At 36.3% G+C, this 23,772-nt stretch overlaps 1 protein-coding gene and 1 long non-coding RNA gene across 3 annotated transcripts; one reads left to right on the top strand and one right to left on the bottom strand.

Moving 5' to 3' along the window:
* Window positions 1–290: 290 nt before the first annotated feature.
* Window positions 291–19,627, top strand: LOC138896413 (uncharacterized). The gene is made up of 3 exons (XR_011409479.1): window positions 291–444; window positions 4,081–4,551; window positions 19,254–19,627. It is a non-coding gene; the product is annotated as an uncharacterized lncRNA (long non-coding RNA).
* LOC104116276 (transcription factor JUNGBRUNNEN 1-like) lies at window positions 18,421–23,499 on the bottom strand. Of its 2 annotated transcripts, none has more exons than XM_009627100.4 (3): window positions 23,256–23,499; window positions 20,461–20,792; window positions 18,421–19,380 (listed from the first exon to the last, which is right to left on the bottom strand). In XM_009627100.4, exons 1-3 carry the CDS (start codon window positions 23,494–23,496, stop codon window positions 18,961–18,963), a joined length of 993 nt encoding a protein of 330 aa, XP_009625395.3. In that variant the 5' UTR covers window positions 23,497–23,499; the 3' UTR covers window positions 18,421–18,960. The 2 variants fall into 2 exon arrangements, with proteins under 2 accessions (XP_009625395.3, XP_070037378.1); XM_070181277.1 differs by having other exon boundaries at window positions 20,461–20,789.
* Between the last annotated feature and the right edge of the window lie 273 nt (window positions 23,500–23,772).

Genomic DNA, 23,772 nt, shown 5'->3' with positions numbered 1-23,772 from the left:
ACATCTTAAAACTAATTTAATTTCAATAGGAGTAACAAAATAGATTTGAAAGTTGGGACTTTGGATTTTCATAATTCCAACGCCCAAGAAAAAAATTTAGTAATTTGTTATTTTTAAACTTATTACTATATAAAATATATTTTTCATTCATATATCTATTCGATTCGGTAATTTTTCTGTTTGTTTTTATAAAATTTAAAACTCTATCTTAGTTATCCGTACAGTTATACATTTATATAAAAATCTATTATTTTATTGATACAATTCAGTTCGGTACGAGCTAACGCAAATATGCTCAAGCAACGGCTACTTGAGTGACTCGTTTTGAGCGTGCACCCTATTCTCTGGATTTATTTCGATAACCTTGTAATACAATTTGTTTTAAACCAAACCAGCCCCAACTGTTTGCTGCATTTCGCTCCTCTTCTCAAACGATGTGAAACTGTAAAGTCTGCCTTTTCATCCTTCTCCGCTGATTCTTGATTCCATATAATCATCTTTTACTATCACTTTTGTGAACATTAAATTGATGATTTATGTTTATACACTATGAGGATGGCATAGGTTTTTGGATAAATTATTCTATGTTTCTCTGTGATTTATGCTAATTTACATTAGGTTAGTTAATCAGTTATAAAATTAACTGAACGATTGATCTTGTTAGTGAGGCTCTACAAAAATCTTAATATTTTTAGCATTCAAGATGTCCCCTAATGGTCAATGAAGTGAGAGGAGAATTTTGAATTCTCAAGTTTAAATTCCAGCAGAGGCAAAAAATACTAGGCGATTTTCTTTCTATCTGCCTAAGTCTTTGTAGACAGAGTTACTCGGTATCTGTAGACAGAGTTACTCGGTATCTGTGGCTTGGTTGGAGGTAGCAGATACCCGATAAAATAGTCGATGTGCGTGCCTGCCTGGACGCCACTATCAAGAGAAAAGAATTTTTTTGTATAATGTAGGTTAGAAATGGATGAAGTAATTCTCCAGTTATAAACTATTTAATTGAAGTCACTCCAATGGGCTTTACCAATAACTTGTGGGATCAATAGAGGGAGCACTGTTGGAGGAATAGCTCCTTGTTGCCCTAAAATCTGGAATGATATTTCTTTTCCATCAGTTAGATGAATTTAAGTAGCCTCCTATAGTGTTGTCAAAGGCTCATTTAAGGCGCGCTTAAGCCTTGAAACTCAAAAAAGCTCCGGGAGGGCTCTTCGCCTCACTTAAGCTACTCTTTAGTGTAAGGCAAAGCTCTAAGACATGCGCCTCATTACCCATGGATTTTATTGGGAATCAATAGTTGTAAAGGAGGACATTATGAATGAATTTGTTACTATGTTCTTAATTACATATATTGTTTTTTTTTCCCCTTGATTGCGCCTTTTTTTACTAAAGTCCACACTTTTTGGTGCGCTTTGCGCTTAAAGCCCTAATAGACCTAGAGTGCTTTTTAGAGCTTTTCGCCTTTGACAACACTGGGCCTCCTATGCCTAGCTTGGTATTGAGGCATAGCAGTTGTTGTGTCGTTGATTACCTTTGAGACCTATTTAGTACTAAAAGGTCAGGTTACTTGCACATTTTAAAAGGAGGATCTATTTAGCAGTTGGTGCACATTGAAAATTATGAGTGATAGGATATTCCATTATGAGGAGCAACTAAACGATAAATTATGATGAGAACTTGTAATACAGGAACATAGCATTGTTTTCAAGTTAGAACCTTAAATATTTTTCTGAAAAGTTCTTTATAATCATTTTATATCTTACAATGTTTACATGTGTGGGACTAGGAATACAAGATACTCTACATATATAGGCTGTGGTGTTTGATTCGTTTTGTTCATTTCAAAGCAACCAAGTGATTTCTAAAGCTGCAACTCCATTTGATTTTGCATATTCAGGCCATTTAGAATAATCTTTTCCTCACCCTAGAAATGTACACATTGCAGAAAAAGCATGACATTTTGTTGAATTTAGGTGATGTGAAAACTTCTTGGTGGTTGGAATTTAATTTTTCTTCTTCTGGGACTGAACACTGTTTAAGTCTATGCATAACTTCATTTGTCTTGATGTACTCATCTCGAATGGGTAAAATATGTGTGCCTTTGCTTCGTGCATATCCTTCTAATAGACTAAAAATTAGAAAAAAGATAGAGGTACCTGAACTGGATACCTGCACATCCTCATATCGGATGCGTACCCGTAAAAGAGTCTTGTAACATAGGTTTGAGTTAACTATTTGGTAGGTTTCATGTCGTTTCCAGCAAAATACTCAGTTAGATTATCTGGTGTTTGGAACCTATGCTGTTCGGACTCTGCAAAAATATTGCCGGAGGTGCGTGTCGGATCCTCATCCAACACGGGTATGGCAGCATTTTTGGAGGGTCCACGAATATAGTTTGGCACCCTTGCTAGTTTGAAAGTCATCCTCTTTGGGTTGTGGATAGTAATCTATTTACTTTTGGACTGCTTATAACTTACTAAGGTGCCGAGGTGGGAAATTCTTGCAAAAATGACGCTATAGCAAGCTTTTCATATGAAATTCAAACATACAACAGGTGAGAGTTGAAAAAGGGCTTAGAGAAAATCGAATAAGTAAAGAAATGGAAGCATGCAATCGAAGATTAACAGCTTCTTCGAGCACTCTTCTTCTTCTATGCCCAAGAATGCAGTCCCATCTCAATGTGGTGATATGTTCGATTATGAGATGATACAGCCAGAAATTGTGGTCACATACCAGCGAAGACCTCAAAATCGAATTGGTGAAACGGATGGTGCATCAACTGGTGAAGCATCTAAGGAAATACACTTGGAGAATTTTGTGCCAAACGGGGGAATGGCAAAGTCTGAGAAAGTTCTCAATAAGAAAAGAAAGTTTGCCCAATTCTATTGTCAGTCTGATTTTTTATTGCATACTTGTACTGTCTGTGGCTTCAAATATGCCAGAGGTTATGAAGGGGATGAAAAGTTTCATAAGATGTTAAAAGAACTATACACCTGGTATTCCATTCAAGGGTTGGCGGAATGAAAGAACTCTTAGAATTCCTTCACTTGAAATTGAATGAATTATCTTGGCGCTGGACGATGATCCTCCTCCTCAGAGAAACAAGGTGCAAGAAGTAGTGAGAAGGAAGAAAGACGGGCGTCAACCACACACCAATTTGGGGGAGTGAGTTTCCACAGGGAAATGGTAAGAAGAAATCAATCAACCAAAAGTCGAGTAGAGTCTGATGAAAGTGCCAGTAGAGTAGTCTTGTGTGAGAAGGATGTTGTATCTGCTTTATGTGGCATTAGAGCCATTTGGGTCACTCCCTCCAACAGGAGAAAACGTATTGGCAGCTATTTGCTGGATGCGGCCAGGGAAAGTTTTTGCAAGGATTTAGTTCTTACACGCTCAGAGTTAGCCTTTTCTCAGCCAACCTCAGTCGTAAAGGCCTTCATCTCCAGTTATACAAGCAGTCACGCATTCTTGGTTTATACGACTTCTGATCTATAACAAAGCTCTTCTCTTTGTTCATATCTCTGTTCATATTACTTTCAATAGCGTTGCTCAGATTATTTGAAATCTTGCCCATATGTTTGAGCTCATATCATTAAGTGGAGGATATTCTCTTCTCTATCCAACTGTTGACCGATGAGGTTTTTCACTGCTTTTATATCGATGTTGGATCGCAAATATAATGTTTAATTTTCTTCATATGCTGATAGTTCTCTAACTATTAGTGCAATAACGCTTGTTCATAAATTGAACTTATACTTCTTATATTGTTATTTAAGTTTCAGAATAGCCTTCTCTTTGACTTGTGAAACTCATGAGTTCAAGTCTTGTTTATCTTTTTAAATAGTTCAAGCCTTATCAAAACTGAACAATTCACTTTATCTTTTTTCCTTCAATTTGATCGCTTTGAGTTTGATTCAACAAGAATGGAGCAAGAGGATAGTGGAGATTTTTTCCAAATGCAGTGTTTTCTAAGCCAACCTTTTGTTGTTCTCAGACATATGCTGATAATGTTGCATTTCTTTTCCTTCTTATTTGGCTTTTAAGAGGTTGGAGTTAATTGAACAATGATTTTCCTGTTGGCAGACAGCAGGTTGATACCAAGGAAATACTTGAGAAGAAAATGAATCTTGCTCAAGTAGCATTAGTAATATACCACAAACTAAGTATGTCAATTTGTCAAAAGGAAAATGTGGACAAAGCGTGCTCAAGCATTTCCAGGACTCGTGCCTGAGGAGAGTGTGGTTGATCTGGTTGTAGATCACACAAATCATCAGCCAATTGTAGATGGTGGATTGAGCGACATTCAGCCGACAGAGTCAAGGATAGCTGATGTTCCCGAGGTAGCATCAGAGACCGAAGGGTGCAGCTTATATATACCTATAGTCGCGTCACCTGTGATCACTCACCAGGAGCAATCACACAACTCTCATCAACCTTAGCCTTTACATGCTGTCAAAGGAAGTCAATCGCCTCAAATCATACAGAATTACAGAATTATTGGGTCAAGAAAGCTATGCAAATGCTGCCTCTCATCGGTTTTTAGATCCTCATCGGGTATTACATTCTTGATTTTTGCCTGTCAGCAAGTTAAATCTGTGTTCATCTTATCTCTCTTCTTTCCTTTTTGCTCTTTAACCATAAAGAGTGAAGTAGAGCCTTTGTCTTGAGGTTTGGAGAAATATCAGTAATATTGTGCTGATTGTGGAAATTCCCCATAGTGTATATTTGCATATTATGCTGTAGTTATGGTGTATAATGTTTATTGCCAGCTAAAAGAGTTTCTTTCCAGATATGAACTTCAAACATATCCTTGAAAAAATTCTTATCAAACTTAATGTTGAATTTGTAACCTGAAATAGATATAATCCTCCCTCTCTTCCTATCCATCACAAAAATGTTCAAGTAGAAATGTCTTCGCAAGAAGATAAGTAAATTGAAAATAATGAATTGAATTACATATTGCCATTGTGTTTTTTGGTAACTATCAACTTTCATTAATTACCAAGTAGAATATTTACAAATCCAGCCAGACTTTATACTCAGTCTACTGTTCATATGACGAACACATCCACAGTAATAGAAACTATCCTATACACCTTAACTAGGAAATCTGAAATTCTGTAGAGTCATCTTAAGATAGTCAGCAACACGAACATGACAGGTATAGGCTATTACTCTAGCTGCATCATCACTTGTTTTCGCTTTCTGCATAAAAACTTTGTTGTTTCGTTCAATCTATATTGCATATATGAACTCTATATATACCAGCGTCAGTAGTTTTGCTTGCTTTGTCTTTCCTCTTGTTCTCTGTTCTATCCAGATTTGCAATTGCCCCCATGACATCATTGATGGCCAATCAGTTTGTATCCATGCCATTAATTTGCTCCACACTCGTCGGCTAACTTCAGATTCAGCAAATAGATGATCGTTGCTTTCTCTGCTAGTTTGCACATTCGACATCTTGTATCTATCTGCATACCCCAGCCTTTTAGTCTTGTAGCTGTGAGTAATCTGTCTTGAAATTGAAGCCATGTTTTGAAGACTGCTTTTGGTCTTGCTGCATTCCCACACATTAGGTTCTTCCAGGTGACTTTTGGTAGATTTCCTATGATGTTTTAACTTCAATACCACACGGGGGGAGGGTTGATTTGTGTGGTGTCCAATTTTTTGCGTGCACATATTATAGAAGGACCTGATTCTTCTATGTGTTCCTTATACTACTGTTGCGGAATAATGAATGCAAAAATTAAAGAACACAAGTATTTTACGTGAAAAACACCTGGCTCAAAAGGTGAAAAAAAATTATGACCTACTTCCCAGTAGGATTTTCCCAAACTCTCCACTAAATTACTGAGCCGAAAACTGCATTTACAAAATACTTTTGTAAACCTAGGATTAACTCTAATCCCGTTGTGGCAACCAGCCTCTAACTGCTGCGACAACTTCAAGTTAACTCTAACTTGAATACTCTGAGTACCTATTACAATTGCCTCTAGATAAAGCTAAAAGGTAAAATATGAAAACACCTACTATAATTGAACTAGAATAAAAGATAGACACTTGAAACTGGTTCTTCTATCTGGTTCATGTAGCTTCAAGTTCGCACACTTGAATCACACACGAACTGCTTGCAAAATGCCTTGTTATTTTGCTCTCAATTCACGTTTAGCTTCTGCTTTTGTGTGTTACCTTGTAGAGTGAGAACATCCTGCACTATATAGAGTTAGTAGATGACGAAATAACTAGAGTTCTAATGCTACTCTTCCTTGGTGGAAGAGTTCTAGTTAATCTCAACTTCTAACTCCTTCCTTATCTTGGATAATGTTCTCGTTGAGTAAGGAGTCCTTCTCTTTATCAATTATACAATCTTTTCGATCAGGAGATATCTATTATTATGCCAGATTTCGTTTATCTCCTGCACGTGCATCTCATGTGCTTTGAATCTGCCTGTGTCTATGCATACCAGTGATGGACCTGGTTCATCCCTGAGTTCCTTTGCCAATCTTCAAAACTATCCTTTACTTGGGCCAACAAATTCCCTCTTTTTGATGATGACAAACTCTGTGCTTTTTCATAAGCTTAGGTCCTGTTTCAACTTAGCTCAACATCAACACAATGTTAGAAATATTTTTCCTTTTTATCACTTATCATCAAGGACCATGTTCATTAGGTTATAAACATCATTGTTCAAAGTGCAAAGCACAACCTTTTTTCCCCTTTTGGCATCATCGAAAAGTTGCATAAAAATGTACGATACCCAGATTTTAAAACTTACTCATGGCCACTAGGGCTACTTCAAATGCAATCATGGATTAATCATCATAGATCAAGCTAAGAATTTTAACCATCAAAGAAATATAAACAAATAGTTAGAGCAAAAATAGTGAATTTCATTGATGATTGATAAGATTTTACCACAAAGCATAAAAAAAAATAAAAACACTGGAAACATGAGCAAAAACAAAAATCCCGAACTGGGTCACTGGTTGATCTACACTAAGCTAGGAGCTTAAGGCTGAGAAGAACTAGGTGTTTGTTTGTTTTTTTTTTTTTTTTTTGCTTGGAGGAGTTTCAGCATATCCTGAAGAATGCCATCATTCTTCTCCTTTTCTCTTGCCAGCTCAGTTCTGAGAGCAGCTCTCTCTGTCTCCACCTCAGCCAACCTTTTCTTCAGCCTCTCAATCTCAGCATCCTTATCCCCACTTTCTTGCACCAAGGCTCGCACTTTGCTATTCACTGGTACCTTCTTAGATGAACCAGGTTCTTTATGAGTGACATGGACTTCATAGTCACAAGCAAGCAGCGTATTTGCCCCAAAATAATCCTTGCTTATACCAACCTCCCTTTCTTCTTTCGAGTATAACTTTCAGTCACTCTCTTTAGTAGGTCTGCGAGGGTTTCCTGTTCAAATGAAACAGGTTCATCTATATTTTTCCCAAGTTGAACCAGCCCTTCAGCGGCTTCGCCAGACCCACTTCCCCCTATTTTCTTTACACTCTCCTCTACTCCAGCAGATTTTTCTCCGCAAATAACCATTGCACCCGTGTCTTTGGTTAAACTCACAGGAGTGGGTGAAAAATCAACCACTCTTTTACCCTTTCCCCTCACAGCACTTCGAACACCCTTGCTCTCTTTTTCTTTTTCTTTTTTATTTTTACCACCAATTCCTCCAGACTATGTAGTTTCAACACCTGCTTTAGACCCTACTAGTACAAACCTATTCTCCAAATTTGTTCTCTCCCCACAACAACCTTGCGAGCAAGCATCTTTACTCTTTTCTTAGAGGTTGGGGTGGTGGAAGAAATGATAGTGGGTGTGGAAGTGTAATCAAACTGAATTTCAGTTTTGAAAAGACTTTGGAGTGTATCCCTAAAATCTAGGTACTTCAATTCGGTTGGGACTCTTTTGAACAGAACTGGTTCATTTGTAACGGATAAGTCCAAAAGGAGTTTGGAATTAAGTAAGACTCTGCTCATTATCCAAATATTATTATTTCAAATTATGCAGAGTGTAGAAAACATACCGTGTTATCTTGATGAACCAGGTTCTTCACTGATAATTCTCTTGTGTAAGTCTAAATTTGTCAAAATAGAAAAAATATCATTAGAGATTAATGAGTCATTTTAACACATGGCATAGGAATATACTATTGAAAGTATGAGTCTGAGCAAAAATTAATCTAATTATATACACATTTTCAGAATTTCTAACCAAAACCAACAATTTTTTTTTAATTTCTTTTTTTCGTTATGAATTCTGAACTGATCCTTTTAGATGATCTTAATCATCCCTAATTCTAACATGTTCCTTTCAAAGTGATCTCTACTTAGGGCTTTTGTGAAGATGTCAGTTATTTGCATGTCAGTAGCACAAAATTCCACAGAGATCAACCTTTTTTTATAGTTATCCCTCAAAAAGTGATGCCTAACATCTATGTGCTTAGTTCTCTTGTGATGAATCGGGTTCTTGGTCATACTAATTGCACTAGTGTTATCACAAAAAATAGGGATACAACCAACATCAATTTCAAAGTCTATTAATTGTTGTTTGATCCACAACAATTGAGCATAACATGAAGCAGCAGCAACATACTCAGCTTCAACAGTAGATAAGGCCATTGAATTTTGCTTTTTGGTAGCCCAAGACACAAGACATGAGCCAAGAAAGTGTGTCATACCTGAGGTGCTCTTTCTATCCACTAGAAAACCTGTATAATCAGCATCAGCATATCCCACTAGATTGAAATTACTACCTTTTGGATACCATAGACAGAGATCAGTGGTGCCTTTTAGATATCTCAAAATTCTCTTGACAGCAGTCAAGTGAGACTCCTTTAGATTTGCCTGAAATCTTGCACAAAGGCCTACACTGAAAACAATGTCAGGTCTACTAGTAGTGAGATACAACAATGAGCCAATCATTCCCCTATACAACTTCTGATCGACAGATGAACCAGGTTCATCTATATCCAGCTTTGTAGCTGTTGCAATAGGAGTGTCAATTTCTTTGGAATCTTCCATTTTAAACCTTTTAAGCAACTCTTTTACATACTTATGCTGATGGATCATAGTTCCATTTGATTTTTTTTTAATTTGTAAGCCTAAAAAGAAATTAAACTCACCCATCATGCTCATTTCAAATTCACTCCCCATTAGTTTAGCAAATTCTTTACTTAACTTATCAGTAGTTGCTCCAAAGATTATATCATTAACATATATCTGAACTACCAAGAGATCTTTACCTTTTTCTTTCAAGAACAAAGTATTGTCAACTTTACCTCTCTTGTAGTCATGCTCAAGCAAAAACTTTGATAATCTCTCATACCATGCTCTTGGTGCCTGCTTGAGCCCATAAAGTGCTTTGCCAAGTTTGTACACATGATCAGGACTCTCCTTGCTTTCAAACCCCGGAGGTTGATTGACAAACACTTCTTCCTTTAGATATCCATTGAGGAAGGCACTCTTGACATCCATCTGGTGGAGGGTGAATTCCATGTAAGTAGCAAAGGCTATAAGGAGTATTATTGCTTCCAACCTTACAAATGGAGCAAAGGTTTCATCATAGTCTATGCCCTCTTCCTGGCTATATCCTTGAACCACCAATCTTGCCTTGTTCCTTGTAACAGTTCCATCTTCATCAAGTTTGTTTCTGAAGACCTATTTTGTGCCAATTACTGATCTGTCCAAGGGTCTTGGTACCAGATGCCAAACTTGACTCCTTTCAAATTGGTTGAGTTCATCTTGTATTGCATTTACTCGGTCTACATCCTACAAAGCCTCAGCAATATTTTTATGTTCAATAAGAGATAAGAAAGCATCAAAAGCACAAAGATTCTTTAATGAAGATCTGGTTTTGATTCCAGAGGTTGGATCAGTAATTATGTTCTCAATGGGATGAGAAATTTGATACTTGTAAGGTTTCACAACCAACTGGTTTCCTCTTGATGTTCCTTCAGTGTTTTGTTGCTGTGGAACAAGTTCATGGACAGGTTTCATTGAGGTTTGGGGATCATTTCCTCTTTGTTCTATTCCCCCTGTCAGGTTGCCCTGGGTAGAAGGACCTGTTCCATCACATGTTCCTTCTTCCAGTGCTGCTTTAGTCTGAGCTATGATTTCATTTAAGTTTCTCACCAGCCCAATTGCTTCATCATCATGTTCCTGTCACTCAGAAAGAATGTTAGTTTCATCAAAAATCACATGAACACTTTCTTCAACACACATAGTTGTTTTGTTATAGATCTTATAAGCTTTACTATGTGAAGAATATCCCAAGAATACTTCCTCATCACTTTCGGGATCAAACTTGCCTAGGGAGTCTTTACCATTGTTGTGCACAAAGCACTTGCATCCAAATGCCCTAAGATGGGATATATTTGATTTTCTCCCTTTAAGTAACTCATAGGGAGTCTTCTCTACAAGAGGTCTAGTCATGCACCTATTTATGATGTAGCATACAGTATTTACAGCTTCTGCCCAGAAGTTATGGGGCAGTTTACTAGAAAGAAGCATAGTCCTAGCCATATCTTCAAGTGTCCTATTCTTTCTTTCAACTACTCCATTTTGTTGTGGAGTCCTAGGAGCAGAAAATTATGATATATGCCATGCTTATCACAAAATTCAGCAAATTTAGCATTTTCAAATTCAATGCCATGATCGGACCTAATTGATGCAAGTTGATTACCTAGTTGTTTCTGAGTTTTTCTAACAAAAGAAGTGAACATGTCGAATGCTCCATCTTTAGATGTTAAAAACAATGTCCAAGTAAACCTAGAGTAATCATCAACAAGCAGAATCACGTATCTTTTACCACATCTGCTTAATGTTCTCATTGGACCACAGAGATCTATATGGACCAGTTCCATCGTTCGGGTAGTACTTACCACTTTCTTGCATTTAAAGGAGGATCTTACCTGCTTCCCCCTTGCACAAGCCTCACAAACTTTGTCTTCCTTGAACTTGATATTAGGCAGTCCTATCACCAAGTCCTTGGAGACTAATTTGTTGAGTTGACTCAGGCTGGCATGTCCAAGTCTCTTGTGCCAAAGGAGGAGATCATTGTCTAACACACTTAAGCAAGTGAGTTTATTTTCTGACAATGTGGACAGATCTGCAATATATATATATATATATATATATATATATATTGTTCACTCTTTTTCCCTGCAAAACAATCTTGTCAGTGGTAAGATTAATCACAAAGCATTTAGTATAGATGAATGCTACCAAGTTGCCTCTGTCACACAGTTGTGATACACTAATTAGACTATATTTTAAGCCGTCTATCAAATAAGCATTCTCAATCGAGTGAGAATCAGTCTTACCTACCTTACCAACCCCAATGATCTCACCTTTCTTCCCATTTTCAAAGGAGACATTACCTCATTTGAGGTCCTCAAGTGAAAGGAACTGGTTCTTGCATCCAGTCATGTGCTTTGAGCAGCCACTATCCATGTACCATATTTGGCTTCTCCCCTTCACTTGGACCTGCAAAAAGAAATCAGGGGTTAGTCTTAGGAACCCAAACTAGTTTGGGTCCCTTTCTATAGGCAAAAGGATGAATCAGATTCTTTTTACCCTAACTTGGTAGCCTATTCTTCCCTTGAGCAAACTTTTTATTCTTTTGACTAGCCTTTTCTTTTGCAGTGCATTCAATTTTATAGTGACCAGTCTTACCACAGTGTGTGCAAATTTTATTCTCAAGAAGTGTGAGATACTTGCTTTTGGGATCCCATTTAGGTGGCAGATTCCCAAAGCCAATTCCTCTTCTATTGATACTATGTTGTTCCTGTATCCATGACAGTGCATCAGAGGACATGTTCCATTTACAAGTTCTGTCTAGTTCATGCTTGACCTTGCCTAGATACTCTGTTAGAATTCTTACCTGATCATCCTTATACAACTCATCTTTTAGTTTACCTACATTTTCTTCTAGAGTGAGTCGTGTGCAATCAGCTGTCTTTTTACTTGTTTCTAATTTCAATTTTAGGTTTTCAGATCTAAGTTCTAGTACATTTGATTCAAATGCATGAACCTGGTTCTTTAGAGCAGTATTTTCACTTACAGTCTCACTAACTCTAAGTTCCAGGTTCTTACACTTTGCTTTTAAAATCACACATTCCTTAGACAGTTGTTCCTTTTCATTGTTTATATCCTCAGATTCATCAATGAAATCTAGAAGTAACTCAGATAGCTTTTCTTTAGACAAAAACTTAATCTTGTCTTTTAGATGGATTATACTTAGTTCGGATTCCTCATCGGATTCTCCAATTTCTGTAAATGCTTGTTCATATCCATCTTCATCATCTGAGTCCTCATCTGAGCTTTCTCCCCAAGCAACAACCATAGCTTTTGTTGATCCTTTGTTCTTCTTGGGATGAACATGTTCCTTCTTTCTGTTTCTTCGTTCAGCTCTTTCCTTCTTCCATTCAATTTCTCATTGAGGGTAGTTTTTGATGTGGTGATCAGTTTTCCCACACTTGTAGCATCCCTCATTGGTCTGTTTTTTAGTAACCCTTGGTTTGTTGTAGCCTCCACTTCTCGAAGAACCCTTTCCTCTCATCAGGTACTTCTTGAAGTCCTTTGTGATCATAGCCATTTCATCTTCCTCTAGATCAGAACCTTCAGTGATTCTGAGTGCCAAACTCCTTTCCTTCTTGGGTACATCCATCTTCATGGTTTGCCTTCTAAGTTCATAAGCAGTGAGATTTCCAATTAGCTCATCCAACTTAAGAGTGGCAATGTTCTTTGATTCCAGAATAGTAATGATTTTGCTCTCCCGTGAGACTGGCAGAACCCTTGTCAAAATCTTCTCAACTTTGTCTTCTACAAGAATAACCCTTCCAAGAGACTTAAGTTCATTTGTTAGTATGGTGGACCTTGTATACATCTCTTGGATGGTTTCTCCTTCCCTCATAGTGAAATTCTCATATTGAGAATATAGTAAAGTTCCTCTGGACCTCTTCACCTGAGGTGTTCCTTCATGAGCTACTTGCAAAGTGTCCCAAATTTCCTTAGCAATAGTATAACTTTGAATTTTGCTGTACTCATCTGGACCGAGTCCACAAACAAGCCATTTCTTAGCTTTAGCATTCTTCTCCCATTTTCTCAAGTCGTCAGCAGTGTAGTCAGCTCTTGTTTTTGGCACCTCTTCTCTTTCGGCATTTATCTTCATGGTAGCCAATGGACCATCTGTGACAATGTCCCATAGCTCATAGTCTTCTCCTATAATGTGGTCTCTCATTCTGTTTTTCCACCAGGAATAGTACTGGCCATTGAAGAGTGGTGGCCTAGCAGTGGATTACCATTCCCAGTTTTCAGGTGGTGCACTCATCTTGATATTCTCCTAAGGTGTTAGCCTATTCAAGGATAACTTGCTCTGATACCAATTGATGTTTTAACTTCAATACCACACAAGAGGGGGGTGATTTGTGTGGTATCCAAATTTTCGCATGCACATATTATAGAAGGACCTAGTTCTTCTATGTGTTTCTTATACTACTGTTGCGGAATAATAAATGCAGAAATTAAAGAACACAAGTATTTTACGTGGAAAACACCTGGCTCAAAAGGTTAAAAAAATCATGACCTACTTCCCAGTAGGATTTTCCCAAACTCTCCACTAAATTACTGAGCCGAAAACTGCATTTACCAAATACTTTTGTAAACCTAGGATTAACTCTAATCCCGTTGTGGCAACCAGCCTCTAACTGCTGCGACAACTTCAAGTTAATTCTAACTTGAATACTCTAAGTACCTATTACAATTGCCTCTAGATAAAGCTGAAAGGTACAATATGAAAATACCTACTACAATTGAACTAGAATAAAAGACAGACACTTGAAACTGGTTCTTCTATCTGGTTCATGTAGCTTCAGGTTCGCACACTTGAATCACACACGAACTGCTTGCAAAATGCCTTGCTATTTTGCTCTCAATTCACGTTTAGCTTCTGCTTTTGTGCGTTACCTTGTAGAGTGAGAACATCCTGCACTATATAGAGTTAGTAGATGAAGAAATAACTAGAGTTCTAATGCTACTCTTCCTTGATGGAAGAGTTCTAGTTAATCTCAACTCCTAACTCCTTCCTTATCTTGGATAATGTTCTCGTTGAGTAATGAGTCCTTCTCCTTATCAATTATACAATCTTTTCGATCAAGAGATATCTATTATTATGCCAGATTTCGTTTATCTCCTGCATGTGCATCTCACGTGATTTGAATCTTCCCGTGTCTATGCCTACCAGTGATGGACCTGGTTCATCCCTGAGTTCCTTTGTCAATCTTCAAAACTATCCTTTACTTGGGCCAGCATCCTATCATTTTCAGGTAGATGGCCCTAATTTGTTCCATATCTTCAAATTTGTGAGGTTAAGACCTTCAGCTGACTTTGGTACACATTTTACTTCAAGAAACCAATATTTTTCTAGTTATTTCATTTGCTCCTGACCAAATATAGCTTTTGCAGTAAGCTTCTATAGCCTTCATCACTTTGGCAGGTATTATGAACAGCTGAGCCCAGTAAGATTGAACTCCAAACAGAACTGATTTCACCAACTGGACTCGACCATCATATGACAACTTCTTTGCTACCCATGAAGCTACCCTTATAGTGATCTTGGATATTAATGGTTACCACTCTACCATCTTCAGCTTTCTTGTAGCCAGTGGGATCCCTAAATACCTAAAAGGTAATTCCCCTTGCCCATATCCCAGTAGTTGCTGAATATAATGTCTGAGAGGATCATATACTCCACCAAAATATATAGCACTCTTTGACATGTTAGCTTGTAAACCCGAAGCATCTGTGAAGTTACCAAACTTTCTATGTAGTAGATCTATACAAGTTAGATCTCCTTTGGAAAACATTAGTAGGTCATCCACAAAACTCAAATGAGTGATATTCATTTTTGAACACTTAGGATGATATTTGAATTGCTTCCCATCCCTCAATTCACTAAGATTTCTCGTTAAGTACTCCATGACTATGACAAATAAGAAGGGTGATATTGGGTCCCGTTGCCTGATCCCTCTTGCAGCATCAAATGGTTTGGTTGGTTCTACATTGATTACTATGGAGTAATTAATAGTTGACACACATTCCATCACTTATCTAACAAACTTTGGAAGAAAGTGTATCTCTTCCAGCATCTGCTTCAGGAACCTCCAATCTAATGTATCATAGGATTTTTGAATACCTACCTTGATCATGCATCTTGGTGAAATGTATTTCCTTGTGTATGCCTTTACCAATTCATGTGCCAAGATCACATTGTCTGCAACGTTTCTCTCAGGAATGAATCCAGCTTGTGTTTATGCGATGATGCTAGCAATAACAATTTGTATTCTTCCTACCAGGACTTTAGCAATGATTTTATAGAGAACAGTACAACAGACAATTGGCCTATACTCTTTGATTGTAGCAGGATTAGCTACTTTTGGAATCAAAGTTACTGCAGTATAATTGATGCCTCTGAACATAGTACCTGTTATAAAGAACTCATTTACTGCTTCTATAACTTCATTCTTGATAATTGGCCATGCTTTTGTATAGAATACTATATTGTATCCATCCACCCCTGGTGCTTTGTCATCTCTTATAGAGCATAGTCCATCATAGATTTCTTGTTCTGTTACTATTTTACATAGCTGAAGTTGTTGAGCATGGTTCAGCTTTTTGCCTCTTCTCATGGTCTTCTTATTTACTGTTGCCACACTGGGAATTGTTGTGCCCATGAGTGACTTAAAAAACTGAGTAATCTCTTCTCTTATAGCTACTGAGTCAGTCAGTCTCCTTCCATCTAGAGAATCAATCTCTGTGATTTGTTTCCTCTATTTCCTATCCTTCATGAATGCTGAGAAGTAGCTAGTGTTAGAATCTCCAAGTTTTATCCACATTTCCCTCGCCTTCTGTTGCATAATACTTTCTTCAATCAAGGACCACTTTTCAAGTTAACATTTTATATTCTTCTCTTCTGATGCAAGTGTATCTCTGTAATGTGTACTTATCTTGGTCTGAATCTCTTTCAGGTCTTCCCTAGCTTATTCAATCTTCATAACAATACCCTTGAACTCAGTTTCATTTAGAATCTTAAGTTTTTCTCTTAGGTTTTTCTGCTTCAGCCAAAAGTTTCTCATTGTATATATATGCAGGTTCTGTGCCCATCAATCCTCCACTATCTTGAGAAAGTTCTCATGTGTCGATCAAACATTAAATTAAAGAATTTGAATGATGCCTTGATCTTTGGCTCCCTCAGGTTAGTATTTATCATCATAGAGCTATGATCTGAGATGTGAGGTAGTCTGTACTAAGTAGTGAGATGTCCAAACTGCATCATCCAATCTGCATTTCCCATTGCTCTGTCAATTCTACTCCAAATTCTGTCTCTACCTTGTTGTTTATTTGTCCATGTGTAGTAATCTTCCTTCCATGGTAGCTCATTCAGTACCAGGTTTTGAACACATTCAACAAAGTCCTTTATCTCCATACTAGTTACTGCGGTACCATATAGTCTATTCTGTGGGCACAATATGGAATTGAAATCACCCCAGATAATCCAGGGTTTAGATACCTTTTGTGAGATTCCTGCAAGCTGTTTCTATAGCTCATTTCTCTTTTCTAGTGTGTTATATCCATACACCACTGTCATATCATAATCAATGACTTGGTTCCTGCTAACCACATCACAATGTAATAATTGTATTTCTTGTTGTATACTCTTTATTAGATATACAACACTATCCCAAAGTATCCAGATTCTTCCAGTAACTGCATTTGCATAATTAGCTTCAAACTCCCATCCAGGAGCTATTTTTCTACTAATTTTGCCTGCATTATGCTCCTTGACTCTTGTTTCCACTAATCCAACTAACTTTACTTTATTCTCGTTAAGGTATGTAGCAATTTCTTTTTGTTTATACCTTTTATTTAGCTCCCTCACATTCTATGCTAGCCAAGACATTATTGATGGTATATGAATCCCCCTCCTAAATCAGAAGGGAGTAAGGCTACCACCACAACATCATCTTGTTGCAATATTTCAAACTCATTTCTCACCGGTATAACAATTTTCACTATTTGATTCATAGGTCTGCCATTTATTTCTTTAGCTGCCTTTCCTTTCAATAACTGCTTCTCTTTGGCTTGTGGATCTATCTCTTCATTTGCCATTGTTTCTGCTGATTGTTGTGTTTGTTTGGTTGCCCCTGCATAGCTGGTACCCTGCTGATCACCAGTAGAGGTAGCTGGCATACAAGTGTCTACCTTTGGTACCCAAGTTGGTTCCTCTTTCTTCGATTTATCTATTCTTTGCATAGCACAGTTATGCCCTATCATTAAGCATTGTTCACAATATTCAGGTTTCCATTCAAACATCACTCCCTCCCTGCTGGAATGTTTTCTTTGTAGGGTCCATCATTGTTATTTTAGATGGCAAGGCCTTAGTGACATTAACTTATATGAGCATTCGAGCAAATGATATTCTAGTTTGCTTTGCTGTGCATTCATCCGCATATTTAGGAACACCAATGGCACTGGCTATTCTACTCAATGAATCCTGCTCCAACAATTCATGGGCAGATTTGGGAACTTAACCCATAAAGGCAATTCTATGAGGAACTCTGCATTGAAGTCAAAATCTGGAGTCCATTGCTTTAAAATCATAGGTCTATTGTTAATACTATAAGATCCTTCATACAGAATTTCATTTATGTCTACTATGCTTTAAAATTTAACAACATAGTATCCCTCCTAATGATAATAGATTCCAGGTTCCGATACAGTATTCCAGTTTTGCTGCACATATTTCTTCATGTAATTATATCCAGGTGTATCTCCTACTACATATACTATTAATGTCGACTTCCATTTATCAATCTCCTTTTCTGTTTCTTCTTTGTCAAGCTTAACAATTACAGATCCCTCAACCAATTCCGTAGGAATGTAATCAAGAGACATACCATTAGTTGCAGCACGATTACGGTTGAATAGTCCAGTCCAAGTAGGCTCTGGAGCTTGTTGCTTCATTGCTGCTTCAGCATTCTCCTTTGTTGAATCTTTGAGCTTTGGATCATTAGTACTTGTACTTGTGGTCTTTCATTTCCAGTCAATTGCGTCTTTGGTTCTCCGCCGAGGTTCAATTTCTTAACCTCAGGGTTCGATTTCACTGTCGACGCCAATGGTGAAAGAGCCAGAAAGTGAGTCGCTACTGGTGTTGTAATTCTTTGTTCTCCATTTTCTAGAGTTTCAGCTATTACCCTAGCACTTACCGAGCTCCCTACTGTAATAATTGGTTGTTTCTTCGGTCGACCTCGCCCTCTAGCCATGGCTAGATATTGCCGTTGTTGAGCACCTATATCTACACAATCTCCAATCAAATATATAATGGCCAAAGGTAACAAAAGCAGTCAATATATTTTTCCTCATAAAATATTACTCCATCTTATTGTATTCCAAACAAAAAGTATTCTATAAAATTCAGACCAAGAAGAAGGCAGTGTCCAGAAAATTAGTACTTTACAAGATAGATCTCAGTCCTAATAAACTAAAAATGTAGAAAGCTAGCTAGAAAAATAGGGGTGGGAAAAGAAAGTGAAGATTAAAAAAAAGGTAGAATGAAGCTCTCTCATTGGGGCATATCTTCCTTGATCTGCATTCTGCTTTTAACTTCAATCGCAACTAAACAAAGTCGTTGAACAGCAGGCAATAACAAGTAATACATCACGCATAGATAGATGTACTTGCTTTTTTGTCAATCCAACAACTCATTTAGAACTCATTGCTTCTGGCTCGAACTATATATATGTGTGTGAAAATAGCACATCTAATAAAGAATAGAATCATGTCAAACCCGCTGCATCTAGCTCGGACTATATTAAGAACATAAATTAATAACATAGCCCGTTAACTCTAAATTCTGAATTCACCACTGTTTCAGCACTCCAATTTTTGCACCCAGACCTCGTCCAGTTTATCTAAATCCAAAAAGACTACGAGGATCAATAGCTAAATCAACGACGGATTTGAGTTCATCCCAGTTTCCATCACTAAACAAATACTCCTCTTCAGCACTTGTATTCCAAAAGCTTGAGTTTGATGATGTGATTGAAGATTGAGGCATGGTAATTATTGGTTGGCTATTTTGGTAATGTGTGGTTTTTTGATCAACTTGATAATTTCCTCCAGTTGCTGTATTATTTTTCTTATGTGGAAACTCCATCTTATTGAAGTTGATATTAATAGAGTGATCATCACTTGTTTCAGATTGAAGACTGCATGCTTTAGAACTTGCATCACCAAAACTTTGTTTAATAACGGGCTGCTTCCAATCTGGTGTGAATCTCTTGTAATTTGAAGTCCTCTTGAATATTCTGCATAGTGTCCAAACTTCCTGCAATTTATGATTTTCAAAAGGGTTAATACATAGTTGATATACAAGAGAACAAAGAAAAATGGTGTATTATCGCAACTTCGCTCAGCTGCGACGCCCTTACTTTTTGCCTCAACCTACGAGCACGGAAGAGCATGGTACCGCTACCATATATGTGAAAATTTAAGAAAAACAGTTTAAAAGTTTTGAATTTTTATTTTCGACACTCTATAACTTTGTACACATTATATTAAGCTTAAATCATAGGCCCGCCTCCATCTTTAATTGCATGAACTTTTTTACTCTTGTTTTCCTTCTTTTTGCCAATTTATTCATTTGGGTGTATACTAATTTGTACTATTAGTATAATTTTCTTTTTACAGATATATTGAGAAAATATTAATTGAGATATATTTTATTTAGCACAGATGCCAATAACCAAGTTGAATCATCGGATAATTAGGTTACTAGTTAGCATTTGTGGATATGAATTCAAGAAGAATTTAAGTTCTATTCACTGACGAACGTCAATCAAGGGACTGTATAAATGAGTCTATATTCCTTCCACTCCTATATAGAAAATCATTTTACTACTTGATCAAAAGTGAAGAAAGGTAAACAAGAAATTAACATAGAATTTGTGTTACCAGTTACCACGACAAGCAAGGATGGAGGTATAATTTAATGTAGGGGTTCGACAAAACCCACTAACTTTGGTCCAAATTTTGTATTAGTATTAAAAAATTCATTTAATATATATAAATTAGTACGTATTAATTTAGCTTCGACTATCTTGTTATCTTGTTGTTGTTACTATTTCCTTTTCCTTGTGACCTTTACACTATTATATTTATTTTTCATAATTGTTGTGATTTTGCTTTTCTTGAGCCTCCACTTGCACAAAGCAAAAGTAAGGTCGCGTACATATTACCCTTCCTAAACCTCACTTGTGATATTGCATTGTGTTGTTGTTGTTAGTATTAATTTAGAAACCAGTAACTTAGAAGGGCCAAATTCCGAACTCATAAATTTCAAATCTTGACTTCACCTCTGACAACAAGAACGAAATTGGGGGGGGGGGGGGGGGTTGGGGGAACTTACAGCTTCTGGAATAATGTTCTTGGGATTGGGCAGCTGTTGGTTTGAAGTCTTCCAATTTGGTGGGAGGCGAAACTCATGCATCATCCAATCAGTTTTTGTTCCTTTGCCAGCACTTCCCCTATAATATACTAATGATTTCTTGAGGCCAATGCATTCACGATCTGTACTTTGTGATGTAGTAGTAGTACTACTATAAATAGGCTTGTCAATTCCTGTTGCTTTCCAAAAACCAGAACCTGTTACTCTATTTGGTCTTACACTGTTTCTGTACTTTCTCCCTCTCATGCTGAAGAAATACCATTCCTTACAATTATCCCCCACTGTGTTCCCTTCTACGTACAAACAAATTAATTTCAAAACACACAAAAGTTAGAAAAATTAGGTTACAAACATATCTTAAATGAAAATTTAAACTTCAACATTTACATTATGAAGATAACATCTTTGTTTTTTGGATTTAACTTGTATATATACACTGATTGTGTACACAATCTTTACACTTTCTCTGTATTTAATCTGTTGTGACAAATTATTTATATCATTTTTCAACCACTCACAATTATTATAGACAATTATATGTAGTTGTCTAGGCGATTTGGTACGTTAGCAGTGGCGGAGCCACATGTATTCAAGGGTGTCAACACCTATTCGTCAGAAATTAATCACACGGGTGTGGTTAGGTAAATATTTTTTTATGTATATATTACATATTAACACTCAATGACTTCTTCCCGAGTGTATTTTTTTTTTGTTTGACCCCGTTAAAAATCTTGGTTCCGCCATTGTTAGTGTACAAACTTTTATACGCTATCAATTATAAAAAAAGTTAAACTCTTGTTTCTTAAGCATTATTTTTTTTCAGGAACATGAATACTTTATCTACCATGTGTTCTTTGGAGAAGATATTATTGTCTTTGTTGCTTCTAATGCACTCAAGCAAAATTCTAATGGTAAGAGTTATAGATAGGTATTTTATATTAGACCAAATAATAATCTATGCTGTCTTGTTTGAATTAGCTAATAAGGTATGACGAGAACTTGGTCAATGACAAGGGCAAAGTCACTTTCTAATTGTCTTGTTTGAAGATTGTTGTATGATTCCTTCAACTTTGGAGCCAAATTTGAAGGAATTAGATCTGGTCAACAATTGTTGCAGGAAAAGATCAAACAAATATACATCTTCCAGTACAAACCAGATCTAATTATAGCAGTCACTTTCCTGATGAGGTGATTTCGCAGTTCTCGCACAAAGCATCCCGCATTCGTGTAGGATTCAGAAAAGGATCGCATTTCAAGAGGTGTGATGTGGACAACCTACCCTAATACAAATATTAGTATCTGCTTACATGGCTCGAACCCAATGACATGTGACCTGGAAACAACATTATCGCCCTTCTTCACGGTTCTCCAAGCAATGCACTATTTTCTCTATAACATTTTTATGTGATATACATTCTCGTTTTAAGTCTACTTCAAAATAAATGAAGCATTTTAATATAAAAATAATTTATTTTAAACTTTTATTTTATCCTTAATAATATAATTTTATAATTATAGAAATATCATAACTTATTTAAGACTACAAGTCCCAAAATAAATTCTTTTTTTAGATTCCATGTCCAATTGAACACTTTCATACAACAAGAAATTAAGGTAGTAATATTTATTATAATAGACTGGATATTCATTTATATTGACCCCGACCTAAATTGTATGTACCTTGTGCTTACCATACCTAATTGCTTGAACGTAATTCAGAAAATAAAAGGTATAGTATGTAAGAAGGAAGTCATTTTTCAAGAAAATCCCAAGAAAGTCATTTTCTTGTGTTCGATTACAAAATAACTACGTAGTATTTTTCAAGGAAAGGGAAGATGACTTCCCTGATCACCATAGGCAAAATTCGATTACCTTACAGGTGTTAACTTTTATATTACTTGTTCAACATTTAGACATTTATTAGTTGATCTTTAGTACTCAAAATTTTTATTTAAACATGCTTTGATTTGCTAATATTAGTTATTATCAAATGTTCATGTATATATTTTTTCGAAAAACTATATTTTGCATTCACCTACCTACACCGATGAACATTTTCTAGAAAAATAATTTTTATAGAAAACTTTTAACCAAAAAAAATATTTTAACAAAAAATAACTTCCATCGTACCAAAGCACGTGTAATGTAAGCTTTTCATCTCAGATGATGTATATACTCGTAATGTAAGCTTTTCATCTCAGAAACTGATAAGCTAGCACAAAATAATTTTTTTTAGGTACAATTAGAACGTAAACCACCAGAATTCCAGATTTCCTTTATTTTAACTTAGCCCTTTACAAACTTTTAGAGAGGGAGAAAGTGTTTTAAACCTAGTTTGGGGTCTTCATACCTATACCTCATTAGCTAATTTAGCCTAGAGCGCAGCTAGAAGCCAAGCTATAGGTTCGATCGAATCCAGTAGCTTTAGTCCAAACTCTGAATTTGTATTAAAAAATCACTAAATATGTACAAAATTTAAATTTAAAACCCATAAAGATCAAATTTAGCTCCGACTCGAATTTAACCATGTGTTTATGCTAGACCATCTGATTTTATCAGATAATCTTGGGGTGTGAGGGGAGAAGCAGAACCGAATTTACGATCTAGAGTTAGTAGACTCTGAAAATATGATCTAATTGTACATATACATTTTTTATATTCTTTTTGTATATGTAAACATAGTTCGAACTAAAAACAATAAATTCGGTTGCACGAAAAATTAATTACATATAATAATTACTAGTATATATACTCACTTGGAAGATCCCAAGGATCATGTTTGTAGATATCAACCTCTTTGATAAGATCGATTTTGATCTTTTTGTTTTCCACTTTGCGTTTAAGATAAAAACTCACAAGCTCTTCATCTGTAGGATGAAACCGAAAACCTGGAAGTTGCATCATTTCTTCTTCATCTTCAGCTTTAATATTAGTATTAGCTGATATATTTTCCACTAATTCCATATTTTCTATTTTCTCTGCTCTTTTTTCACTCATTTTAATTATCAAACTAGTGCATGGATATCTTATAGGGTGGTTAATAAATGAGACAAAGAAGAAAATAAAATAATATGACAAAGACAAAGTATAATAATTAATGAGAAAGGTCAAGAGATGGTAGTTGTTTTGGTCAAAGTCCATTGAACTTAATTGGCCTATTTAACTTTGTTGAAAAAAGAAAAAAGGTAGTCCGTGCATGAATTGTATTTGGTATTTATGCAGGGTGCGGAGAACGATTGCACCCTAAGGGGTGTGTGATATAAGTAGTGTATG

This window comes from Nicotiana tomentosiformis, chromosome 7 (genome assembly GCF_000390325.3).
Source record: "Nicotiana tomentosiformis chromosome 7, ASM39032v3, whole genome shotgun sequence".
Taxonomy (NCBI): domain Eukaryota; kingdom Viridiplantae; phylum Streptophyta; class Magnoliopsida; order Solanales; family Solanaceae; genus Nicotiana; species Nicotiana tomentosiformis.
The sequence above is the reverse complement of the archived record's forward strand: the minus strand, read 5'-3'. Positions and strand labels throughout refer to the sequence as shown.

Excerpts from the sequence above, each read along its gene's own strand:
- LOC104116276 (XM_009627100.4), bottom strand. The coding sequence starts at position 23,496 with ATGAGTGAAAAAAGAGCAGAGAAAATAGAAAATATGGAATTAGTGGAA. Across the intron at positions 20,793-23,255 it reads TGATCCTTGGGATCTTCCAA|AAGGGAACACAGTGGGGGAT; the intron begins GTGAGTATATAT and ends GTTTGTACGTAG. Across the intron at positions 19,381-20,460 it reads AGAACATTATTCCAGAAGCT|GAAGTTTGGACACTATGCAG; the intron begins GTAAGTTCCCCC and ends CATAAATTGCAG.